Source organism: Lycorma delicatula, chromosome 11 (genome assembly GCF_047948215.1).
Source record: "Lycorma delicatula isolate Av1 chromosome 11, ASM4794821v1, whole genome shotgun sequence".
NCBI classification, from domain to species: domain Eukaryota; kingdom Metazoa; phylum Arthropoda; class Insecta; order Hemiptera; family Fulgoridae; genus Lycorma; species Lycorma delicatula.
The window spans coordinates 24,000,850-24,024,688 of NC_134465.1; the positions used below are offsets into that span (position 1 = coordinate 24,000,850).

General features: G+C 34.3%; 1 protein-coding gene across 6 annotated transcripts in view; it reads left to right on the forward strand.

Moving 5' to 3' along the window:
- The window catches only part of LOC142332634 (uncharacterized), a 323,090-nt gene that overhangs the window by 207,307 nt on the left and 91,944 nt on the right, over positions 1-23,839 (forward strand). For 2 of the 6 annotated variants that reach the window (XM_075379243.1, XM_075379245.1), the window contains 5 exons: positions 2,295-2,396; positions 6,245-6,331; positions 11,616-11,693; positions 17,679-17,717; positions 20,756-20,903. The exons of the other annotated variants lie outside the window; for them this stretch is intronic. In XM_075379243.1, the coding sequence (XP_075235358.1) occupies positions 2,295-2,396; positions 6,245-6,331; positions 11,616-11,693; positions 17,679-17,717; positions 20,756-20,903 (454 nt within the window). The remainder of the gene's footprint in view (positions 1-2,294; positions 2,397-6,244; positions 6,332-11,615; positions 11,694-17,678; positions 17,718-20,755; positions 20,904-23,839) is intronic. 6 annotated transcript variants of the gene reach the window in all.

Genomic DNA, 23,839 nt, shown 5'->3' on the forward strand with positions numbered 1-23,839 from the left:
TTTTACGGGATTAAAAATTCATCTCGGAAAATTCTAATTCACCATTTTATCAAATTTACTTAAATAGGATAATTTTTTTTCATGCTACGTTTTTATTTATTTATTATTTTTTTAAGAAGTAAAATGACGAACTTCTTGCTTTTTAATTCTATTCTTAACTCTTTTCAAAATTTTTTTTATATATTTCCTAAATTATTCATATAACATTGAATTTTCTTAATTAGGAATGAACTTATTTTCTAAGTTTATTCCAATCTTGAATCAATCAATTAGAGGTCAGTTCTTCCATAATTAATACTATTAATATGCAATATAAAATATCCCTAACCCTTCTCTTGCAGTAGTGTTTTTTTTTTTTACGTTGCTGTTTTCAGAACAACAAAATATATTTTCAAAAATTAATTTTGTAATACATAAAAAAATCAATATACTCAGTTGACAGCAGTATGCTGGTGATAAGAAAATAAATAATAACTTTCAGGAATATGCCCAAGCTTCCGTAAATTTATAACCAAGCGCAGTTCGGAGAATGTGTGTCCATAAAAAAATTGGTTACTACTTAACCAATAAGACATTACATCGCTATTTTTATTAAAACCGCGACCTCCGTAAAGAAATAGTAGAGATTCAGCCGTTCATCAGAAAGGTCACAGGTTCGAGTCTCGGACAGGCATGTCATTTTTCATATTCTAAAAAATTCCATTAAATATTACCATAATTAATTATTACATAATTTAAATTTGTGTAATGAATTAATTATATACAAAAAAAAAAAACTATACATTTTTAAGTAATGAAAAAATGAAATATTTGTACATAGGGATAACACATTCGTTCAAGTCAGAAAGATATTAATTATGAATTGTAGGAAGAAATAAAGAAAGCAATTAACAAACAAGATAAAAAATAAGTGTTTTACTAAAAACTGGGATAGTAAATTTAGCTTACATAGCCTAGTGGTTAACTCGTCATCGCAAATCAGGTGATTTCAAAGTCGAGAGTTATAACGTTCAAATCCTAGTAAAAGTAACTATTTTTATAAGGATCTGAATACTAGATCGAGGATACCAGTGTTCTTTTGATGTTGGGTTTTAAATCTACCGCACGTCTCAAGAATGGTCGACTTGAGGCTGTGCAAGACTTTACTTTATTTACATTCATACATACCATTCTCATTCATCTTCAGTAGTAATACCTTATGATGGTACCGGAAGTTAAACAGAAAAAGAAAGAAAGAAGGGCTAGTTACTCTAACAAATATCATTATACAGAATTTCAGTTACAAAAAATGTACGGGAAACCTAAATATATATATATATATTCTATATTTTCATGTTTATAAAATTCATTTTTTTAGCCACTATGGATGTAAAATTGTTTTGTAAATTTTTTTTCAACACATTGTAATTATTTAGAGAAAAAGAGAAATGTTTCTTTTCTACAGCATACAGAGATCGCAATCGTTTTACTCCTACTTTTGAAATAAGTTGTCTGAATTAGAAAAGTGCTTAGATGGCATATAATCAAATAGGAAATTAGTTACACAAATTTATTTATTTTTTTGATATTGCCTTAGCATAGAAAACTACTATGCCTGACCAGGATCGAAACCCTGGACTTCCTAATGAAATCCCGGAGATCGGAAATGAATTATTTATAATGAAATTTGTAATGGTACCAAACTACTGTAAAATTTTCTGATTGCTTGATAAAAAGAGCACTACAAATTATTTATCAGCTCTTCAAGAATAAAAAAAAAAAATAAAAGTTCAATAAGGTAAAAAGAATTGTTAGTTACAGGTTTTTTATACATGATGTAGTTATGAGTTTCTGCTTCTCTTATGGATCGATCAAAGTTCAAATTCCATCAACTTTATGTACACACGTTGTGAATTAATCAGTGAAAAATAATAAATACCGCCGCCTAGAGGCACGGCGTAAAGATTGGAGTCCCAGTGCGGGGACCCTTGGGATCATCTCATTACAGGTATGGCATATCACCAAAATACCGAGCCAAGCTGCCTGTGAGAACATTAGTTCTCGACATAGCAGTTTGAGGCGAAGACACCCCCTGGAGCTGTGTCAAGGCTTAGCTGTGTATCCGGCTCCTGTGGGGGAATAAGAAATAATCCAATCAAAAATAAAAATTAAATAATAATAATAATAAATAAAAATATTTCTTTCTTGACTTAGTTTTACGAATTATTTATTATTTTATTTACATTTTTTTTCTATGAGCTCTGAATTTTTGAATTTAATTAATGGTTTTATTTTAATTTTTTTTTGTTCTTAAGCGACGAAGATACTTCCAGATTGATTCCAAACATCAATATAGTATTAGAAATGAACCAAAAAATTCGGGAAGTGCAATCAAAACGATTTACTGAAGAACGAATGTAAGTGTTCCCTTTTTATTAATTATCCAATGTTTTTATTATAGATGGGATAGGAATATGATATTAAATATGAAATGATGTGATACTTTTGTGTGATTTATAAATAATTTGAATTTATATATCATGCCTAGTTACACCGACAAGACCAATAATTTTTTCTAAACTATTTTTAAACCTTTATTTTATTATCTAGGAAGTTTATTGGTATATTTAAACCTTAGATATTATTAATAAATGTATGATGAATATGTAGGAATTTTAATTAAAAAAATAAAAATCAAATTTTTAACAAAAAAAAGTTTGAATAACTTTCGGCAATTAATTATAACAATTAAAGAGTTACAGCCTAAAAACAAAAATGTAGCGTATGATTACACAAAGTTTTTTCAAATACAAACACAAAGCTAAAATAAGAAAAAGGAAAAAAAAATTGAAAAGAATTTCCTGAATTTTAGTTCCGGGTTTGAAAATTAAAAAAAAAAAAATTGTGGGGATTTCATGATAGCTCTACATAGGAAGTATAGATTTTCAAAAAAAAATTGAAAAATGTTTAAACCGAACAGAGGTACAGCAGAAGAACAAAAAACCATATATTTCAATTTTAAGAAGTGGGGTTTGATTTTTGAAATTTCTTTCTAATATTTATATATGCATTTTATGTAAAAAGTTTTATATTCCTACTAAAGTTTTCTCTAAAATGTCTCTGAAGACAATAAAAACTGGTTTTTTCCCGTATTCTCCCAACCTCTTCATGAATTTTTATAGAGGAAATTAATATAATCAATGTCCCATATATATAAATAGTTGAATCAAATTTAAAGAATACGGATTTTTTCAGTCCTGTATGTACTTATATATACGTAGGAAGCAAAGGTTTTTGGCTTAATTTTATTAATCTTTGTAATACGAGTATATTGGAGATCTCTGGATGTCTTATTTAGTCATTATCAAATCAAAGATAGTGTCGATTTTTCTCTATGTCTCTGGATCCCACTCAATTCTGCTATTATGTAGAATTTAACAGCAGAAGATTGTTTTGAGCTAATATTATTGGCCAAATTTATAAACACTTGTCCAGTTTATATAATTCACGATCTAGTGCAGCTTTATACGCTCGGTTACTCTTAAATGAATACTCAGATACTATTACGAGCGAATTATTTCACAATGAATTGTCTGGGATTGTGGTGAATGTCGTAGTACCATTTAACATCATAGGGTATTCTGTACTGGTAGAAATTATTGAAGATTTACAAAGAAATGTTCAGAAACTGTGTGAGGTTAGCTAAGTTTATAAATTAAAAATGAATTTTAAGAAGAAAAATGTTATTGTTTCACGAAAACTCCGGAACATGTGACTGCCTTATCTATAGCAGATCTAGTTATTGGAAGGGTTTATACGTCGTACAAATATTATTGGGGACTGTGATTCATGTCCGGATTGAATATATGTAGGAATTCAAAAAAAGAAGAAAAACTGCTCGTAACTCATTCTTGAGTATGAGACAGTTTTTTGCAATTACAAACTAAATATAGATCTTAAAATGCGCATGTTAAGATTGTTTTCTTTATCTTCCTCAGTATTAGAGAAGCTACTAATCTGACTAGTCTGATGATGAAACAACTGATCTATTTCAGATGTAGTTATGTAGACGAAAGTTTCAAATACCCTAGGTTGATAGGATCACAAACGAAGAGCTTTTGCGTAGAATCGACAAGGAAATGGAACTTTTCACCAAAATAAAGTAAAAAAATTTTAATATCTTGGTCACGCTATCAGAGTGCAGGGCACTAGTTATTAATTGTAATTCAAGGCATAAGAATGAAGTAAAAGAAGTTTAAGAATAGGATTTACATCGTGACTTCAGAACTAGCGGGAGTAATTTAACTGCTTATCGAGGGAACTTTTTAGAGTCACAGCTCTACAAAAAGTCATATTAATCACCGACTTCGAAGTCGATGGAAAGAAGATGGCACCTTAAGAAGAAGGTTAGAGTGAAATTATTATTGAAATACAAATTGCACTTCCTTACCAAAAATTAACGTTCCTCATGAAAAGGCATCCTCTCACCGAAGCCACTAAAATTTTACCAATTAATGACTACAAAAAATTTTATTTTAGACTTAATCGATTTTAATTTTTTATTATCTTTACATAATTTGATAAGGATAAATTTAATTTAGTGAAATATATTTAAAATTAAATATACCTGATTTGAATTTTCAAAATAAATAATGATTTTTTAGGTAGGTTTTACATAACTGCTGATATAAAATTATCCATTTCGACCTACAACTATTGGAAGCAGTAACTGTAGCTTCACGAAGTTACGTGATTCGGTTCACTGATTAAGGAAATCATAGCTCTTTTTTTCCATTACAATTCTAATACAATTAGAAGTCCTAAAGAATTCAAAAAATTTTCTCTGATACTTTTACAAGTTCTAAAAAAGCGAGGTTCTGTTCGTAGGCCTTACTGGATGTTCAGCAGGCCTTCAAGTCTGGCTGTCTAGTCTGCAGCATAAGCGGAAATAGAGCCTACCTCAACCCTTTTACCTAGTTTTGCGGAACTACCTCCACGGGCGTTTTTCCCAGGTCTGATACAACGATGAATTTTCTCGATTCATTGACATTAGATCAGGAGTTCCACTGGGCTCCGTCTTTGGACCATCCCAACCCCCTTAGGGAAGACATCCGCCTAGTGACGTTCCGGTCGTCACAACACTCCCCCCTTCTTTCCTTGCCATGATGGTCCGTCTTTGGACCAGTCCTGAACTCAATTTTCACTATGGATCTTCAGGCTCCGGACCAAGTCACCATCACCTTCTTTGTTGATGATAAAAAGAAACGACGCCAGGCAAGGTTTACGGATGCCTGGCTCTTGACGAAGTCCCACGATTACCCCCGACGAAACTCCAATCGTTATCAGACTTGATCAACGTATGGTTAACAAAATGAAGAATAAAAGTGAATCAGAATAAGCCATTTTACGTTTTCAATGTGAATGAGTGACTATTTCCAGGTCATCCTAGACAGCATTTTCTTCCTACATTCAGGACTCTTAGAAGTCAAAAATTAACAAATTGTGACAATCTTCTTTGGGGTATAACCAAAAAAAAAAATTACCCATTTGCAAATTAAGGAATACGAATGGGAAAGAATATTTGTCAGAGACTGTTTTATGAGTTTAAACAGTCAACTAAGAACAGAATCAAAATACACTTGGTGACTGATAAATTACGGATAATGGTACAGCACATGAAGGTGTAATTTAAAAAACTTTTATGTGCAAAAGATTAAAAAAAGCTAAAGACAAAGAATTCATGATTATTTCTTTGTATAGAAAAGAACTTTCTGGGTCACACTGTAGATATCTTGGTGCCACTACATTAATGTATTCGTCAGGTCTAATCAGATATTCTGTTTATAGAGTACATTCCTCATGCAGTTACCGCTAATTCTTAACGTAATTTACTAGGTTTTATCAACCCTATTCTCTGCCCCTTCACCATTTACCGCTGTGAATGAAGTATCACCGCTATGATTAGTAGTAGCAATACTATTACTAATACTATTATAACTTTAAAAACTTATACTAAATCAATGGAATTCACCAGAAAAAAATAAAATAGGAAAGCAGGATTCTACAAAAATCCTCAAAACTTCAAACTGAACGTTGGACGAAGTCAGTTTCCATTAAAACAGTTTTATTAATAAAAAAATATTCGTTAATCCTATACAGCTGTACCAACATCCGCAATACAGGAATAAGATTACCGTTTGGTGTGCTGTGTTATCGTATGGCATAATATAACATAATTTTTTTTTAAGAGGACTTTATGTTGCAGGTACAAAAATGGTGAACTGAATACTAACGCAGGAAAAAACTGTATACCAGTTTCATTAGAAGAAAATTTGGACGATCGTAATGAGTGGTAAGTTATATTTAAAACCAATTTAGTTCTTATCTTATTACTATGTAATATGTACTATAAGTAATAGTAAGAATTACATATTCTTACTATGAGGAACATTTCATTTTGTAGTTTTTAATTTTTACAATTGATATTTTAAGCAGACAATGTCTTCAAGTGTTCAAAAAATATGAAAATGTAGGGTTTTTAGTGAAAACAATTTATATGCCAGATTATTTAATATATGTATGCATCTACGTCAAGATCATCTATTCTGTTAATGCGAATGTGTATAGATGATAGCAATTATAATATGATACGCGTATGTTACATTAAATAATCTAGATAAATGACGGTTTATAATGTCTCGTCTGTTTTTTATGAATTTCAATTTTTGTAATTTTTTGTATAATTTCTGCTGTTAAAAAAGAATTTCAAGATTGTTGAAATAAGTAATATTTTGTTAAATATAAATTTTTTTATTAAGTAAAAAAAGGTCTTTTACAACATTTTTCTCAATAATGAATAAATAAAAATTGACTTAATATAAGAAAGAGGGAAAAAATATTGTATTTAATTTTTGTAATTTAGTTAAATTTTATAAAATTTATTTTTTATATATTTTTAAATATTTTCTTAAAAAAGATACTAATTATATTTAACTTAAGTTATTATTATCATTCCTAAATATTATTGTGGATAGTAATTACACTTTTATTTATACTATTTAATACCTTATTTCTTCACAAAATTTAAACATAAATTTTTCAATAAATTATTATTCAATATTAAACAAAATTATCTCATAGATAGCTATGTTCCTTTTAAAGAAGTTATAAATTTATAAAAATAGTCAACAAAGTATATTTTTGTAAATTTACAACTTTCTTCTACAACCAAAAAGTGACTTTTTGTAATAAAGATCTCATCAAACTTCAAGTCCTAAATTAATTAAAATGCATAAAACCTGTTGATTTTTACATAGTTGGTTTAAATTGTTTTCTGCAGAGATTAACATGTACTGTATCAAATATAATAAAATCATTAAAAAATTATACAAATAATATGTAACGCCTAAAGTCTAAATGTAATCTAAATTAGCAATAATATAATTAATAGTACACCTACGCGCGCGCGCACGCACACACACACACACACACACACACACACACACACACACACAATATGATCTTTACCCCACTGGTGCCTTCACATAATTCTCTCCAAGACTTTTCCTTCGCCACCATGTAGTTTTCAAACTACACCTCATCTATTAATTTTGTTAATCTTCTTCGTCGTTTTCTTTCTCCTTTTACTAATTCTTCCCATGCAGTTATCAAGATTATACTCCTCTAATCTCCCTCTAACCAGTTTCCTTTTCTTTTGTGTGCTCCTCTCATAAATGCTCTCTCTTCTTTACTCCTGTACTTACTAATTCGTTACCTAATATAAATATATTTATATATTAAAAATAAGTTGATAGTGTTAGAAATATATTTTTTCGAAACAGAATTAAGCATATTTCTCTGCAGTTAAATTATTAATATTTTTCTGATTGGCCTTCTTTAAAATTATATTAAACGAATTTTGTTCAAAGCCAAACATTTATTTTAGGTAGATTACATAAGAAAGATATCTACTGTAATGGGTGCTATGATTCGACTCCAGGAAAAGTTCGACATATCTTTGCGTTTCACAACTCCCAGATCCCAAAACCACCGTCAGCTCAAAAGTTTATGTGTACATTAATATATATGTATATATATATATTTATTTTGGTCTGAGTAAAAAAGATAAGGTAGAAAATGCAGAAAAAGAATGGGAGAATGTTAAAAAAGAAATTCTTAAATCAGCAGAAGCAAACTTAAGCGGAATAAAGAACTGGTAGAAAAACTTGGGTTTAGATTAAAAAGTAACGGAGATAGGGAACATCCTTGTCGGACTCCCTTTCTTATTAGGGCTTCTTTCTTATGTTCTTCAATTGTTATTGTTGCTGTTTGGTTCCTGTACACGTTAGCAATTGTTCTTCTATCTCTGTATTTGAACCCTAATTTTTTTAAAACGCTGAACATTATATTCCAATCTACGTTATCGAAAGCCTTTTCTAGGTCTATAAACGCCAAGTATGTTGGTTTGTTTTTCTTTAATCTTCCTTCTACTATTAATCTGAGGCCTAAAATTGCTTCCCTTGTCCCTATACTTTTTCTGAAACCAAATTGGTCTTCTCCTAACACTTCTTCCACTCTCCTCTCAATTCTTCTGTATAAAATTCTAGTTAAGATTTTTGATGCATGACTAGTTAAACTAATTGTTCTATATTCTTTACTTTTATCTGCCCCTGCTTTCTTTGGTATCATAACTATAACACTTTTTTTGAAGTCTGATGGAAATTCCCCTTTTTCATAAATATTACACACCAGTTTGTATAATCTATCAATCGCTTCCTCACCTGCACTGCGCAGTAATTCTACAGGTATTCCGTCTATTCTAGGAGGCTTTCTGCCATTTAAATCTTTTAATGCTCTCTTAAATTCAGATCTCAGTATTGTTTCTCCCATTTCATCCTCCTCAACTTCCTCTTTTTCCTCTATAACACCATTTTCTAATTCATTTCCTCCGTATAACACTTCAATATATTCCACCCATCTATCGACTTTACCTTTCGTATTATATATTGGTGTACCATCTTTGTTTAACACATTATTAGATTTTAATTTATGTACCCCAAAATTTTCCTTAACTTTCCTGTATGCTCCGTCTATTTTACCAATGTTCATTTCTCTTTCCACTTCTGAACACTTTTCTTTAATCCACTTTTCTTTCGCCAGTTTGCACTTCCTATTTATAGCATTTCTTAATTGCCGATAGTTCCTTTTACTTTCTTCATCATTAGCATTCTTATATTTTCTACGTTCATCCATCAGCTGCAATATATCGTCTGAAACCCAAGGTTTTCTACCAGTTCTCTTTATTCCGCCTAAGTTTGCTTCTGCTGATTTAAGAATTTCCTTTTTAACATTCTCCCATTCTTCTTCAACATTTTCTACCTTATCTTTTTTCTCAGACCTCTTGCGATGTCCTCCTCAAAAATCTTCTTTACCCCCTCTTCCTCAAGCTTCTCTAAATTCCACCGATTCATCTGACAACTTTTCTTCAGGTTTTTAAACTCCAATCTACATTTCATTATCACCAAATTATGGTCGCTATCAATGTCTGCTCCAGGGTAAGTTTTGCAGTCAACGAGTTGATTTCTAAATCTTTGCTTAACCATGATATAATCTGTCTGATACCTTGCAGTATCGCCTGGCTTTTTCCAAGTGTATATTCTTCTATTATGATTTTTAAATTGGGTGTTGGCAATTACTAAATTATACTTCGTGCAAAACTCTATAAGTCGGTCCCCTCTTTCCTTTTGCTCAGCCCGTATTCACCCACTAGAAGGCTAGTTATGGGGAAAAAATTTTTACGCCCACAAATCGCCTTTACTTTCCTCCAAACATCTGACGCAGTAGTGGTTCTGTCGATGGATGACACGTATTGCTGCCAGGATCGTTTCTTCGAGTCAATCATGAGACGGTAGGACGTTTCTTGAAGGCGTTATATGCTCTATTCTTTTTTTTAATAGCTTCACTTATTTCTTCGTTCCACCATGGAACGAGTTGTTTCGTAAGTTTCCCAGATGTTTTGGGAATAAATCTCGATGCCGACTCAAGTATCGTATTTGTTATGGCGTCGACATCGTCCCTGATAACTCCAGTTGTTTCAGGGAGTATCGTTCTAGCTGTGCAGCTCGATTATAAGTGTTATAAGCGCTTATAAGTGCAAGATCTATACAGGACGTCGATCCATCTCTGGCATTGAAAAAGGTTCCTGATCCATAGTTTAAAATAATAAGTTCTGAATTCATGAGGAACCTTTCCAGTTCTCTTCCGCGGGGATCTACTCGATCCGATCCCAAGAGAGAATTATGAGCATTAAAGTCACCCACCAGTAATACAGGTGGGAGAAGCTCAGAAATTAGTCTTGCTATGTCACTCTTATTCCAATCAAAACACGGCAGCTATATGCTGCAGACAGAGATCTGAAGCGGACGCTTCATTCTAACGGCGACCGCTTGTAGGTTTGTGTTTAGAACAACCGCTTCGGTGGTAGCTCTAGTCGATGTTAATATGGCTACTCCACCTCTAACTCTTACACTTGGCGGTTGATCTCGCGGAAATATATTGAATCCTTTTAATTTAAAATTTTCATTTCGGCGGAAATGCGTTTCTTGCAGACATATACAAATCGGGTCTACATCATGTACCAAGCGTTGGAGCTCATGGATGTTTGAAAAACATCCATTGATGTTCCATTGTACAATCGACTCGCTAATTTTTAATTAAATTATTGTCTGTGTTTGCCTTTCAGCCATCCTTTTTTCTGTTCTTCTCCATTATGCGAACGGCATCAAGTTCGCGGAGAACTTCGTCGCCGGCGTAGCTTCCGGCCTCCGAATCGGAGACCACCGAAGCCGCCGATGACGACGGCCATGGATCGGCGCCGGTTTCAGGCGCCGATTGAGAGGCGGCAACCTGGCCGCTCTCCGACACGGGGGTCGCTCCGGTCACTGCCTGTGGAAGGGGAGACACTCGTCCCCCCTGTGAAACTTTTTGTGGCCTCTGAGGCTTAGAGGCCACTTCAGTTACAGGAGGCTTGGGAGCCTCCATAACAGACTCTGTAGCTGTCACTTTCTTATCTTCAACTAAAATCTCACTAAGACGGACTTGGATTTTAGGTTTAGTGTACCATCGCGGGGGGCATGTGGACAACGAAAGGTCTCCGTTACACCTGCAAATAACTTCGACCGTGGCCACTACATCGCCAGCTCTAATGGTAGTATCAACCATTTCCATAATCAGTAAGAATTTCGTATCAGCAGGTGGCCAAAAATCGGCCGAAAAAAGTATATCCGAGAAACAATACTCGGAACCCCGTTAACCAGCTATATGTAATGTACGTGAGTACAGCTGTTGCCGCCCTGGACGTGGAACGTAGATGTTGTGTTCCGGACGTGGGGATTATCTACCTAAGGGCATTATTATTATTATTATTATTTATTGTTAGAAAATAAAAAAAAATAAATTAAAAAAAATTATTATTATTATTATTATTATTATTATTATTATTATTATTATTATTATTATTATATGAGTATGTGTTCGGTCATACTCATTCATAAATTTTTATATATATTGCTCATAATTAATAATATCTTTTTATTATTTTGCTTCTTTAATAACTATTAACAAAAATTTAATTTCAGGAAAATTTATCAATGTTCAAATGTTTTAAATAACAATCAAATTCAAAAACTATCTAATATACGAAAACAATCATTCAAGTAAGTAATAATTTTATTAATCTAACCTTTTAATTACAATAGCCAGTATTAAAACGATCGAATTAACAAAGCTAACAATATTGCTCTGAAATTTAAAAAAATATATTTTCATCATGAGAAAAAGCTTCTCTTTAAAAATCTATATCTTATAAAAAACGTAAAAGAATCGAAATAAAAATAACAATAATAATAATTTTGTTATGGGCATGAATACCTATTTGATTTTTGCAAGATTACTAGTTTCTAACTTTCTTGAGATAACTTTTACCTGTACAACCTATAAAAGAGACGTCCATTAAGTCGCTAACAGTTTAAATTGGAAGTTGGAATAATTTAAAATTTTGTTCAAAATTTACGCTTTATATTTTAATTGTTAAGAGGGTCGATAATTATTTTTTTCCTTATTCAAATTCTAAAATCCCTAAATTATAGTTAAGTTTAATTTCCTATCGCTAAAATATAAAAAGTAAGAAATTCAAAATAGTAAAAAGAGCCCCTTCTTTTGGACCAAAATTTATTGTCTTTAATGTGACATTAATGACATTAATGTGAAATAATCGAAATTGCAATGGTAGATAATACAAAATGGCAAAGTAGGTATCAGAATTTATGTGAAAAAATAATAGATTTCTATGAATCTCCTTATCTTAATCTTCTACGAATTTTCTTGGGTATCTCTTCTGGTATTAGGACCAGAAATTTTATCATTACGGCAATTGAAATATTATCATATTTCATTCCGAACGTTGGCATATGGTATTGGAGACATAGATACGCAATGGATACAAACAGAATACAAAAGCTGCAGAAATGAAATGAATTTTTGAGAGGAGTTATGAGATATTTCTGACTTGATCACCTTAGAAATTTCGATATTCGACATGAATTGGGAGTAACTAATATCAATGGCAGAATATAAAAGATACCGAGAGAAATAAAAAAAAAAACATGTTGAAATGATGGGAAGTGGTAGAATTCCAAAACAGGAATTCTAGTGTGGATTAACCAAAGAAAAGATGAGAGGAGAATTAGCAATGCTTGATCAGGCCTAAGGCCTAAACTGTGAAAAGCAGAAGAAGAAGAAGATTATAATTTTTTCTTTTTATTATAACGACACATCAACTTTACAATCTGTTCAGTATGATAATTGAACAATAAGTAAATAACATCTATTTGAACTAACATTAAGTAGTCAGATACCCAGAGGCTAGTGACTCAACGATAACAACGAAACGAAAGAAATGAAATGGAAGAGCACTTCGAACAGCTAGATCATAAAGTCAACTAATTCAAACGACCATGTTATCCAATAAATTGTCCGCCAAATCATTCGGGTGCCGATCCAAACGATTTCATATCGTATGCTGACCAGAAAGATATCCTACCAAACAGTTCGCAATTTAAGACAATTATAAATGGGGCTATTGATTATGTACCAGAGTATGTGTATCATTTTTCGCAGTATTTTCCTCTGGTAGCGTTCAAATATGGAAATACTGGAATTTCACGCCGTACCCAACAACTCAAGCCCCTAAGTCCAATCAGGATTCAAACCTGATTTATAAATCACTTATTTACTTTACACTGAAAATCAAGATCTGTCTTATCAGCCCGTACATGTTTTTAAACTTTTGAATTGATATGTTTCGCCCAAGTAATTCGTTGGTCAAAATGAAAACCCAAATATTTACATCATTGAGTTATATGAATAAAAATATTGAAGATAGAAACAGAAAGACAGTGTTCCCTTTTTTTTCTTTTTTTTTCTCTCAGCTCCCCTGGGCCGGACCGACTTGTTGGTATTAAGCCGCCCAGGGGAGTGTCTTTAAAGTCAAATAGGCCTCCCCACCTACCGGCTATATACTGGCATGGCAGGTCGGCCTACCGGTTAGCTCTTTGAGAGTTCTTTATTAATATTGCCCTTTTGGACACCACGCCAGACCCAGTTCGCCACGACGCGGCGCCGGGTCCCTTCAGTATTCAGTGTGCTGTTACCTGACTGTTACCCGTGAAGTCCTTGGTGGCTCATCAGTGCCAACACACCGCAGCATGCTGGACCTCACCAGCAAGGCTGTCCACCCAGTCCTATTCTAGCCAACACCTTGTCTTCTCTCATCGGAGTATTTCTGTAGAACAACTTGTCTAACAAAACTAGCAAAATTATTCCAGTTTGACTCGCTTCTTAGCATGTAGTCTATTGTTGCCTCTGGAGTTATACCTGTGAGTGCCTTACTATGTCTAAGTGTGTCCCACCTATTGCACTCAAAAAAGGTGTGCTCAGCATCATCTATCTCGTTGCAGTAGTTGCAAATTGGCTCTTCTCTCTTGCCTATTTTGTGCAGGTAGTTATTAAAGGAACCATGTCCTGTAAAAAACTGCAATAGGTGATGATCAACCTCACCAAATCTTCTCGACAACCATGGCTTGATGTTGGGGATGAGGGTTCTCGTCCATCGACCCACAGCTTCCTGCGACCATCTTTCCTGCCAGATATTATAAACGGCATCCCTGACCTCTTGTTCTGGCTTGCCTTGTGCCCTCTCCACCCTCTTTTTTGCGATTAGGTCAATAGGAGGGTGTACCCGATAACACGCACAGGGCTGCATAGGACACTGTCCTGTATGCGGACACAACACCTAGGAGCACATACCTGTGCGTCCTCGCCAGTCTCTCTTTGTTGCGCCTGATGGCGATAGAGCGCCACCAGGCCGGAACGGCATACATAAGCGAAGACACGACGGTGGTCGCCAGTAAACGGCGCTTTGAGGCCCGAGGGGCATTCTGCGATGACATAATGATGTTTAGACTTTTTATCATCCTTTCTGCCTTGTTGCATACATTGACTATGTGCTCGGTGTATCTACCGTTTTTCTGGAGGATAACTCCTAAGTACTTGATGTTATTCGCTTCTTCTATAGCATGACCGTTGATGGAAATATTGAACGGTTCTAGCACTCTTCTACCCGTAAAGGCAATACACCGGCATTTTTCCGTAAACAATTGCAGACCCCTGGACCGCAACCACTCCTGTATAGTGTCGATGGCCGCATACACCCTCTCCCGCACCACCAAGACCGTCCTTCCCACTACGAGGACTGCAAGGTCATATGCATAAGCCAGGACCTGGACGCCGACAGGAAACTCCTTCTGAAGGAGTTCATCTATAATCACCAGCCACAACAACGGCCCCAGAACAGAGCCACTCCACCGTGCATTTGAAAATGTATTGTTTCTTCCTGTGCTTCCACCAGACATCCTCTGTTGGACAAGTAACATTCAATTTGTCTACGCAGGTACGGGCTGAGGCCCCTAACCGCAATTGCGTCATTAATGTGACCCCAACCAATAGCCCCGAACGCGGTTTTTATGTCTAGTGACAGCATCGGTGGAATTCTCCTGGTTCGCCAAGTGCCTCTCTTCACCTCCTCGGCCCATCCCGAAATTCGGCAGATAGCCTGCACGGTGGATCGCCCCCGCATAAACCCGTACTGGTTAGGACTGATTCCGGCTCCCTCTTCTAGTTCTTTTATGATGCGGCGAGCCAGCATCTTTTCTACTAGCTTCCCCATCATGTTAAGGAGGCTCAGGGGTCTATAGGTTATATCTTATTCCGAAGAGGTGCCTTTAGGTAGGAATACCACTCTGGCCTCCTTCCAGCAGTCGGGGAAGTCTCCGTTCTCCATGCCATGGCTGGCAATCTCGAGCATCTCCCAGGGAGCCTTCTGAACCAGCCCTTTTATCACTGCCGCGGGAATCTCTTTCGGGCCAGGGCTCTTTTTGTTTGCCAAACTCCTCGCCGCAAGTTGTAGCTCTTCCATGGTGAATTTTCTACTGTCCCAAGGTGTGGATCTCACGATATCAGACACTGTATGCGGGAACAACCTGGCTACCTCCCTTACAACACTGGTCTTATTGAGAATAGGCGTACGTCTCCCGAACTTTTTGGTCACAATACGATATGCCTGGCTCCAGGGATTGCTGTCAAGCTCTTCACAGATCCTGATCCAGCAATCCTTTTTAAGTCTCTTAATAGCCTTATTGAACGTTCTTCTTGCCTCGAGGTATCTATTGGCTATTTCCTGGTACCTTTCTCTGTTATTTCTAAGAATACGTTGTTTCCTTCTCCTAAGGGACTGGAGCTCTTGTCTCATTGCTTCAATTTTAGCAGTCCACCAATATACGGAGCGCCTCCTTGTATTGTTAGCTGCCATTCTGTCCATTTCCTGCTTTATTAAATTAGATAAAGCCTCAGGTGATTGTTGATGTTTATCAGACAGTCTACTTGCAGTCCTGTTGACGGTTTGCTCTATTAGACAGTGTTCCCTACGAAGGATGAACGTGACGTGCTTTGATTTTATTTCGGTTATTTTTATCTTCTAACATATAAGCCACGATTCAAGAAGAGTGATATAATCTTGAATAAAACGAGACGCAACAGACAATACGAATAGCAGGATCATCAGCAAATGTTGCAACTGTGGTATCTACCGTAATTGGCAATCAGCAGTAAAAGAATATAGAGTATGGGTCCGAGAATGCTTCCTTGAGGTACTCCTGATTAAATAAGGAACAAATCCGTCTAAACCTCCCCATATTTAACCTGAAAAGATGTTCTAGGTAACATTTTAGCACTACGTAGAAAACATGTTGTAAAATCGTTTTAGTTTATAGAGCAACCCTACATCCAAACTTACAAAATCCTGACTACATCGAGGAAAACGGTGAACAGTACTGTTTCTCGTATAGAGCATGATTTATAACGTTAACAATCCCGTTATCCTGCTGCAGAGCAGCATGTTGCTCCCTAAACCCAAATTCGTGAACCGGAATTTTATTGTTTACGAACTGTTTCAGTCTTCTCAAAAATTGCCTCTCAAGCAGCTTAGAGAACATAGAAAGCATGCGGACAGGTCTACAAGACGTTAAATTTGTCGGCTCTACACCTGGTTTTGCTATCACAATTATCTTTTAAATATTTCATGGACCAGGAGAATGACTTATTTGGACAATAGCATTAAAAATCAAAGTAACCAAGCGAATCGCATGGCGAGGTAGTGCCTGGAGAACCAGACCGGAAATCAAATCAAACTCCGGCACCTTTTCTATATGTATTTCATCGGTAATGATTGAAGAAACTTCGTGTTCTGTAAAGCGCGTAATTGACAAGTACATTTGGAAACAAGCCAAATAGTCGGAGATTTCCCCGACCTCCTATAGATCTGTTTCGATATCATTGGGCTGGAATACGACGGAAAATTTTTCAGCAAATAAGTTCGTCTTCTTCTGCAAACTTCTCGCCCACGTTCCGGCAATGTTACGGAGAAGAGGAATAGACTGCAGGGGTCTCTTGAACGATTTTGCAGCTTTCCATAAAGTGTACCTAGAAGCCTGCACATCAGAAATATTCTCAATGTAAGACTGAAACGAAGCGTTCCCATATGCCCGAATTAACCTTTTTAGTTCTTAGGAGGCCCTGTTAAATTTTCCCTTATCAGAAGGGTAACGAGTTCTCTTCTATACGCGTCGTAATCTTCGGCTTTCTTCTATCTTTTCTCGGATGAAGACCAGATACGTATTTTGAGCAGCGGGAGAAAAATCCAAATTGGGCGTGGAGGCCCACGACGCTAATTGAACCAATTTGGACAATTCGTGTACTGCATTGGTCACGTCGGCCAGTGACTTCAAAGGCACGTTCAATCGTATTTTCTTCTCCAAAAATCTTGAAAATGTATTTTGTTGGTAAATTTATTAAACAAAGTGAGAGACTTAGCAGTTAGCGTAACGGCAACAGACATTGTAAATACAACCGGTGTATGATCCGGCAAGTCAAATTGTGGTTCAATATGCAAATAGTTCCTGGTAATACCCTTGAAAAAGAAAAAATCCAGGTGACTGCGAATGATTTAGAATGTAATTTTTCATATAAAGGTAATTTATAAATTTATTTTATAAAAGTAATTTTGTTTTTCTCTTTTTTACTTTTAGGATTAGAACTAAGGCAGAAGACGAAGTAGGAAAAATATAGTAAGTGATATTTTTTTTTAGTAATTCTAAAAAATTGAAAATTGTTTAATCAGTTTATTATCAGAGAAAATACCAATAATAAAAATAACAGACCTTTTTTTGAATAGGTAACAAATAATAATAGCCATATAAAAAGATTAAATAAATTGAATAGCAGTTAAATAAATCATAGAGAAAATATTTAAAATTTAATTATTAGATTACCTAAAAATTAACTAACTGTTGTTTAAAGGTGGATTTTATAATGATTATAAACATTCTGAAAGAAATTGTAGGATGAGCTGAAAAAAAAATCAAATTTCTTCTTAACGATTACTAATAATGTTAACAAAGTAAAATGTAGGATTTCTTAATTTGAAAACTGATGCTACTAATAAGCTGACTAGAAATTAAAATTTTTCCTAAAATATTAGTAGCTTTCATAATATTTTGTTCTAGAGTTTATATAATTTGTACTGGGGATTGCATAAATTGTTCCACAGTATTACTGACAAAAATTGGTTACTTTTACGTCTCAAAGATAAGATTGTTAATTAAGAAGATGAGCATAATTTTTTACATAAAGTATTTTACGAGATTATTAATTTCTAGTTATCTTATTAGAAGTATTTATTTTCGAATTAGGAAATCCTAAATTTATCTTTTATTATTTTACCATTTAAAAAAAAACAAATTAACTATTTACGAGGGATATCTCTAAAGTAAAGACCGCTAGAAGTCTTTCTCCTTAAGGCTGGCGAACCTGTGTCGTTCATGGCGACACAAATAATGTACATTGTTGTCTGTAAGTTGTTACGTTGTAGTATCTTTGATTAAGTGTGAGTTATTTCGTTATAAAATGAATAGGAAAATCGATGTTGCCGCCGACTTAGAAATACGTAGAGTCATACGTTTTTAAACCATCAAAACGTTAAGCGGGCCGAAATTCATAGGTAGTTGGTTGCTGTATACAGTGATGTAATGAATAAAAGAAAAGTCCAAAAATGGTGAAAGGTTTAGAAATAGCAAAATTAATGTGCACGATGAAGAACTTTCGGGAAAGCCCTCGATGATCACCGAGGACTTTTGAAACGCGTTGATGATGAAATCAGAAAAAATCGTCGCTCAACGAATTCCGACCTGGTATTTCTTTTTGCTGTTGTGTTATAAGCTGTTATTGATCGCATTGTTCGTGACCATTTCGGCTTCAGGAAGGTTCATGTATTTCGGTTGCCGCTCGTCATAAAAGAACGTCACAAAAATATCCGAATGGGATCTGTTTTGGAATTTTTGATACGCTACACAGAAAAAGGTGATGAATTCCTTAATTCAGATGTTACCGACGATGAAACATAAATTCCGTATTACACGCCAGGGAGAAAACGGCAGTCAAGTGAGCGACATCATCCTCAATCACCAACCAGACCGACAAAGGTCAATAGAACCTCTCGATAAAATATATATATATATTTTTTTTTCTCAGTGTTTAACCTAAAATAGGTTCCAATTTACCGGAACCGCATGCAAATTCTAATGCCATAAAAAGTGACATGGAGAGAGAGGTTTCCATTTTTTTAATTTTTTGGAGAATATATATGTAAGCATATGTATACCCTCCACGTACTTATATAATAAACTTAAATAATTCTTTACGTATAAAGAATATTGATCAAGTCCAGAACATAAAAAACAAAAAAAAAAACTAAAAACAAATCAGTCTTACCAGTTGCACAAAGGATCACAACTAACTAATCAAACAATGAAACAGTGAAATAAATAAAACCAAAAAAGTAAGTGGCGAAAAGAAATATAGTATGTCAACGATGCATAAATCCGAGGGTAGCAGATTCACCTTGGAAAACTTACAGATCTAACATATGCAGTCGTCTTAAGCGCCTAACGTCCTCGCTATCGCATGACAAGGTAACTGCCAGCCAGTTCACTTGCTTCTTAAGTCTCATTCTGTATTTTGTATTGAATTCGTATCTCCTCTCAAACGTTTAGCAATCCAAAATAATCATGCTTTTCAGTGCTTCGTTGCAACCATAATTACATATTTAAAAAAAATCTGTTTGAAAATTACACTTCGTCTAATATTTAATACAAGAAACGGATTCATAGTCATCATTTAGTTTACTGAAATTATTGTTTATTAGCAAATTATTAGTTAATATATTGTTTGAATAAAAAGTAAAAACTTTTTCCAAGTGTTCAGTAAACACATAATTAACTTACTGTTCAGTGAATAATATGTATGTGTATGTATGTATGATACATATATATCAAACTCCTGCAGTGGTTTTCTCATATTAAAATAATAAAAACGTTCCTATAAACATGGACCAGCGATGCTTTGTTTTCTCTTAATTACACTGAAATTTGGCATGCTACTTACTAAGATTAAGACCCCATACTGTTAGTAAAATAAACAACCTTATCTAATAATATTTTTCAAAATGGCGTAATAAAATTTATATATATATATAATTTAATAGGCGTACAAGGAAGTCATGTGGTGTCCACATCAGATTTTTAAACAACTGCAGTTAACTTCCTAGTAGATGAAAAATGAATTATAGCGGTATGTGAAAAATGCGAAGAATAACTGAATTTGAAGGGCATATAACGAAAGGCCGAGGCTCCGAATCAGGCACTGGGTTCAGCATATTGTCCGAAAAAATTGTTAGATAAATATTTTCTCAAACCTGGAAGAGCATTCTTATCCAAAAAATATCATATTTTGTTATAAACCTGATTTAAATTTCTTAAATACTAAAATTTATTTCATATTAAAAATAAATACACTGCAGTCCAGTGGCTAATTGTTATTCATATTCCAATGGTTAACCAACACCAACAAAAATTACGACACGGTCATTTTATTTTTGTTCATCTACGGATACTATTTCATTAAACGAGATTTAAGCTTTTGATACATTCAGGACTTGTATCTATCCTCTAATATTTTCTACAATAAAACAAAGTTATATTTAGAATAATAAAATTACAAAAGCCTGTAATTTTTTAAGTAATTGTGCGTTTTACATTGTTCTTTTTAGCTGTGATATATTACCGTCTGTGGTATTTAATGATGTCGATTTTGTTTGGACCCCTGTTGAACCGACGGAAGCAGCTCCACTCAACCAAATGAAATACACACGATTTTTAATGCATCAAAGTTATTGTTGCTATACAGATACTTTTCCGGTAACTTCCAATGTTATTTTTACTCAGTAAATTTATTTTACAAATTGAGCACATGTAAGGGTGAGTGTATGTATATATGTTTGTGTATATGTGTGTGTGTGTGTTTGCCAAAATATTAGGAATAATTATGTATTAATTTTTGACTATAGTAACCTTTTATTCATCCCGATTTTTTCCCCGAAAATATTTCGTAAATATTATTTTTTAAACATTTAAAAATATATATATTTTTTTTACTTCATCATTCTACTTTCTTAAATAAAGTGAATTAAATGAACTTTTTCTGGAAACATTAAGCGGCTTAAATTCTTAGTGTCTTTTTTACTAATGCAAATTAATCACAAAAATCTGTTAATAAACAAATCATCTTAAGACAGAAAAAATTGTAAGAGTAATATTTCTATAGCAATGTTAATAAGAAAATCTTTCTTCGGAGAAAGAAAATTTAGACCTAGAACTTATGAAACGATATCTAAAAGAATTTTACCTTACATATTGTTTTTTTTACGGTATTTGAAAAATTCTTATTCCAGAAAGTCGTTTAAAGCAATCACTTTGTAATTTTCAAGTCAACTGTGATATTTAAAAAAAATTATAAAACCTTTATCAAAATTGGAATTTTCATGATAAGGCGTTATCATGCGATTCAATGACGCATATGACAACGTTGAAGTGTTCATACTTTTAATGACTGTAGTTAAGTTAGGACCTATGTATGGATATTTACTTTGTTACGAACTTTGAGATGTTGGAACAAATTCACTGATTCATTACAATACTAACTTCTGAGTATTTTTATATTTTAATGTTTTACTATGGCTTCTTTATCCACGATACCTATTATTCAACAACTGAAATGAATTTTTGTATAACTTTTTATAACATCAACAAATTAACATCAACCATGTTAATTTGAACCAGTATCTGTTTCGGTTCCGCCTGGTATTTGATGAGCTGTGCGTCTGCGGGGAGGTCCAATCAAATGAACAACTGATGTTTGACTGCCCTTCTCTTGGGATGGGGGGAGGGTCAGGGACTGGGCCATTCTGGAACTTTTAGTTCAAGGGGAAAATTGGCCACTCACAAGCGGCGAGTCAATGTGGCGAGAGCCGCATTGTCGGACCGTGTGGTAGTTCCTTGATGCGGTTCGTATGTTCAACCGACGTCAGTAGTTTACTTAAGGGAAAGACTCCAACCGCACTGCTCTCGGAAGCTAACCTAGAGATATATGGATGACCACCAGCCAATTAAGACTCCAAGCGCTTTAATATGGTCGGCAGGTACTTTCTGGTATTCAGCGACCTAAGTGTGGCAGCGAATTCACGTCTAGACGAAGTAAATTTAAATTTATGGATATCATATATATTTTTAGTATTTGACCGGGTGCGCCTACCCATTAAGGTAAATATATGACAAGTGAGCGGTTGAACATAAGCCGGTAGTGTATGGCACCGCTCACGTTGTTAGGTAAGCTGTAGGAGCTATTTAGGACACTGATCGCTAAACTGTTTCGATGCTCAGTAGCCGTTGTGGCACAGATATTCGGTCTTACGCTTTAGGGCGAACGAATGGTGGGGTGGCGGTCGAAATGCCGAGCAAACCAATCCCTTTTTAATCAGAAGTTTAAGAACTATCCTAATATGATATGCACTAGTTGTAAATGATTTTGCAATTGTTACTACTTATCTTTAAGAATTTACAAATAATAACATATTATGTATAGACACATACATCTGTAATGAAAATATTACATCGACTACTATATTTAGATTTATATCTAATTCGATGCGACAGCTGGCGAAACTTGATGTTTCAGATGTCCAACTATGTAGATCCCAAGAATTAAATTTTTAGCCTCGTATAGACATTCAAATTGACTGTCGACCGGTAAGTACGTTTTATGCTACCTTAAACAACACCGTCAGCTTCGTAAAGACAAATAGCGTATTCATTCTTACATCTCCTAGTTACCGGTATAAGTTTACACAGTTGCAGGAATTCAATAGCATCTTGTTCATTAATCAGGAAATTCCAAATATTTCTGTTAAACGTCGGTTGTGAAATTATACTGCTTTCTGACAGCTCCATCCCTATGTAATCGACTGAAATGCATTAGTTACAAATATCGACGAATTGAATTTTCGTCATTAAAATAAAGAAATTTACTTTAATATTAATTTTTTCATTAACGGCACAATCAAATAATATTTCTTTTTTTTTTGTCTTCAGTCATTTGACTGGTTTGATGCAGCTCTCCAAGATTCCCTATCTAGTGCTAGTCGTTTCATTTCAGTATACCCTCTACATCCTACATCCCCAACAATTTGTTTTACATACTCCAAACGTGGCCTGCCTACACAATTTTTCCCTTCTACCTGTCCTTCCAATATTAAAGCGACTATTCCAGGATGCCTTAGTATGTGGCCTATAAGTCTGTCTCTTCTTTTAACTATATTTTTCCAAACGCTTCTTTCTTCATATATTTGCCGCAATACCTCTTCATTTGTCACTTTATCCACCCATCTGATTTTTAACATTCTCCTATAGCACCACATTTCAAAAGATTCTAATCTTTTCTTCTCAGATACTCCGATTGCCCAAGTTTCACTTCCATATAAAGCGACACTCCAAACATACACTTTCAAAAATCTTTTCCTGAGATTTAAATTAATTTTTGATGTAAACAAATTATATTTCTTACTGAAGGCTCGTTTAGCTTGTGCTATTCGGCATTTTATATCGCTCCTGCTTCGTCCATCAAATTTGCTATATAATGATACAAGCAGTGGCGCCGATATTTGGTAAAAGTAGAAAAAATTATTTCAGTAGTAGGAGAAGAAAATCCTTTCCAGCATAACTGGATTAATACACGTAAGATCTAGCCATGCTGCAATTTCGTGGTCAAGCAAGGGTGTTAATGATTATGCTTCCTGTTA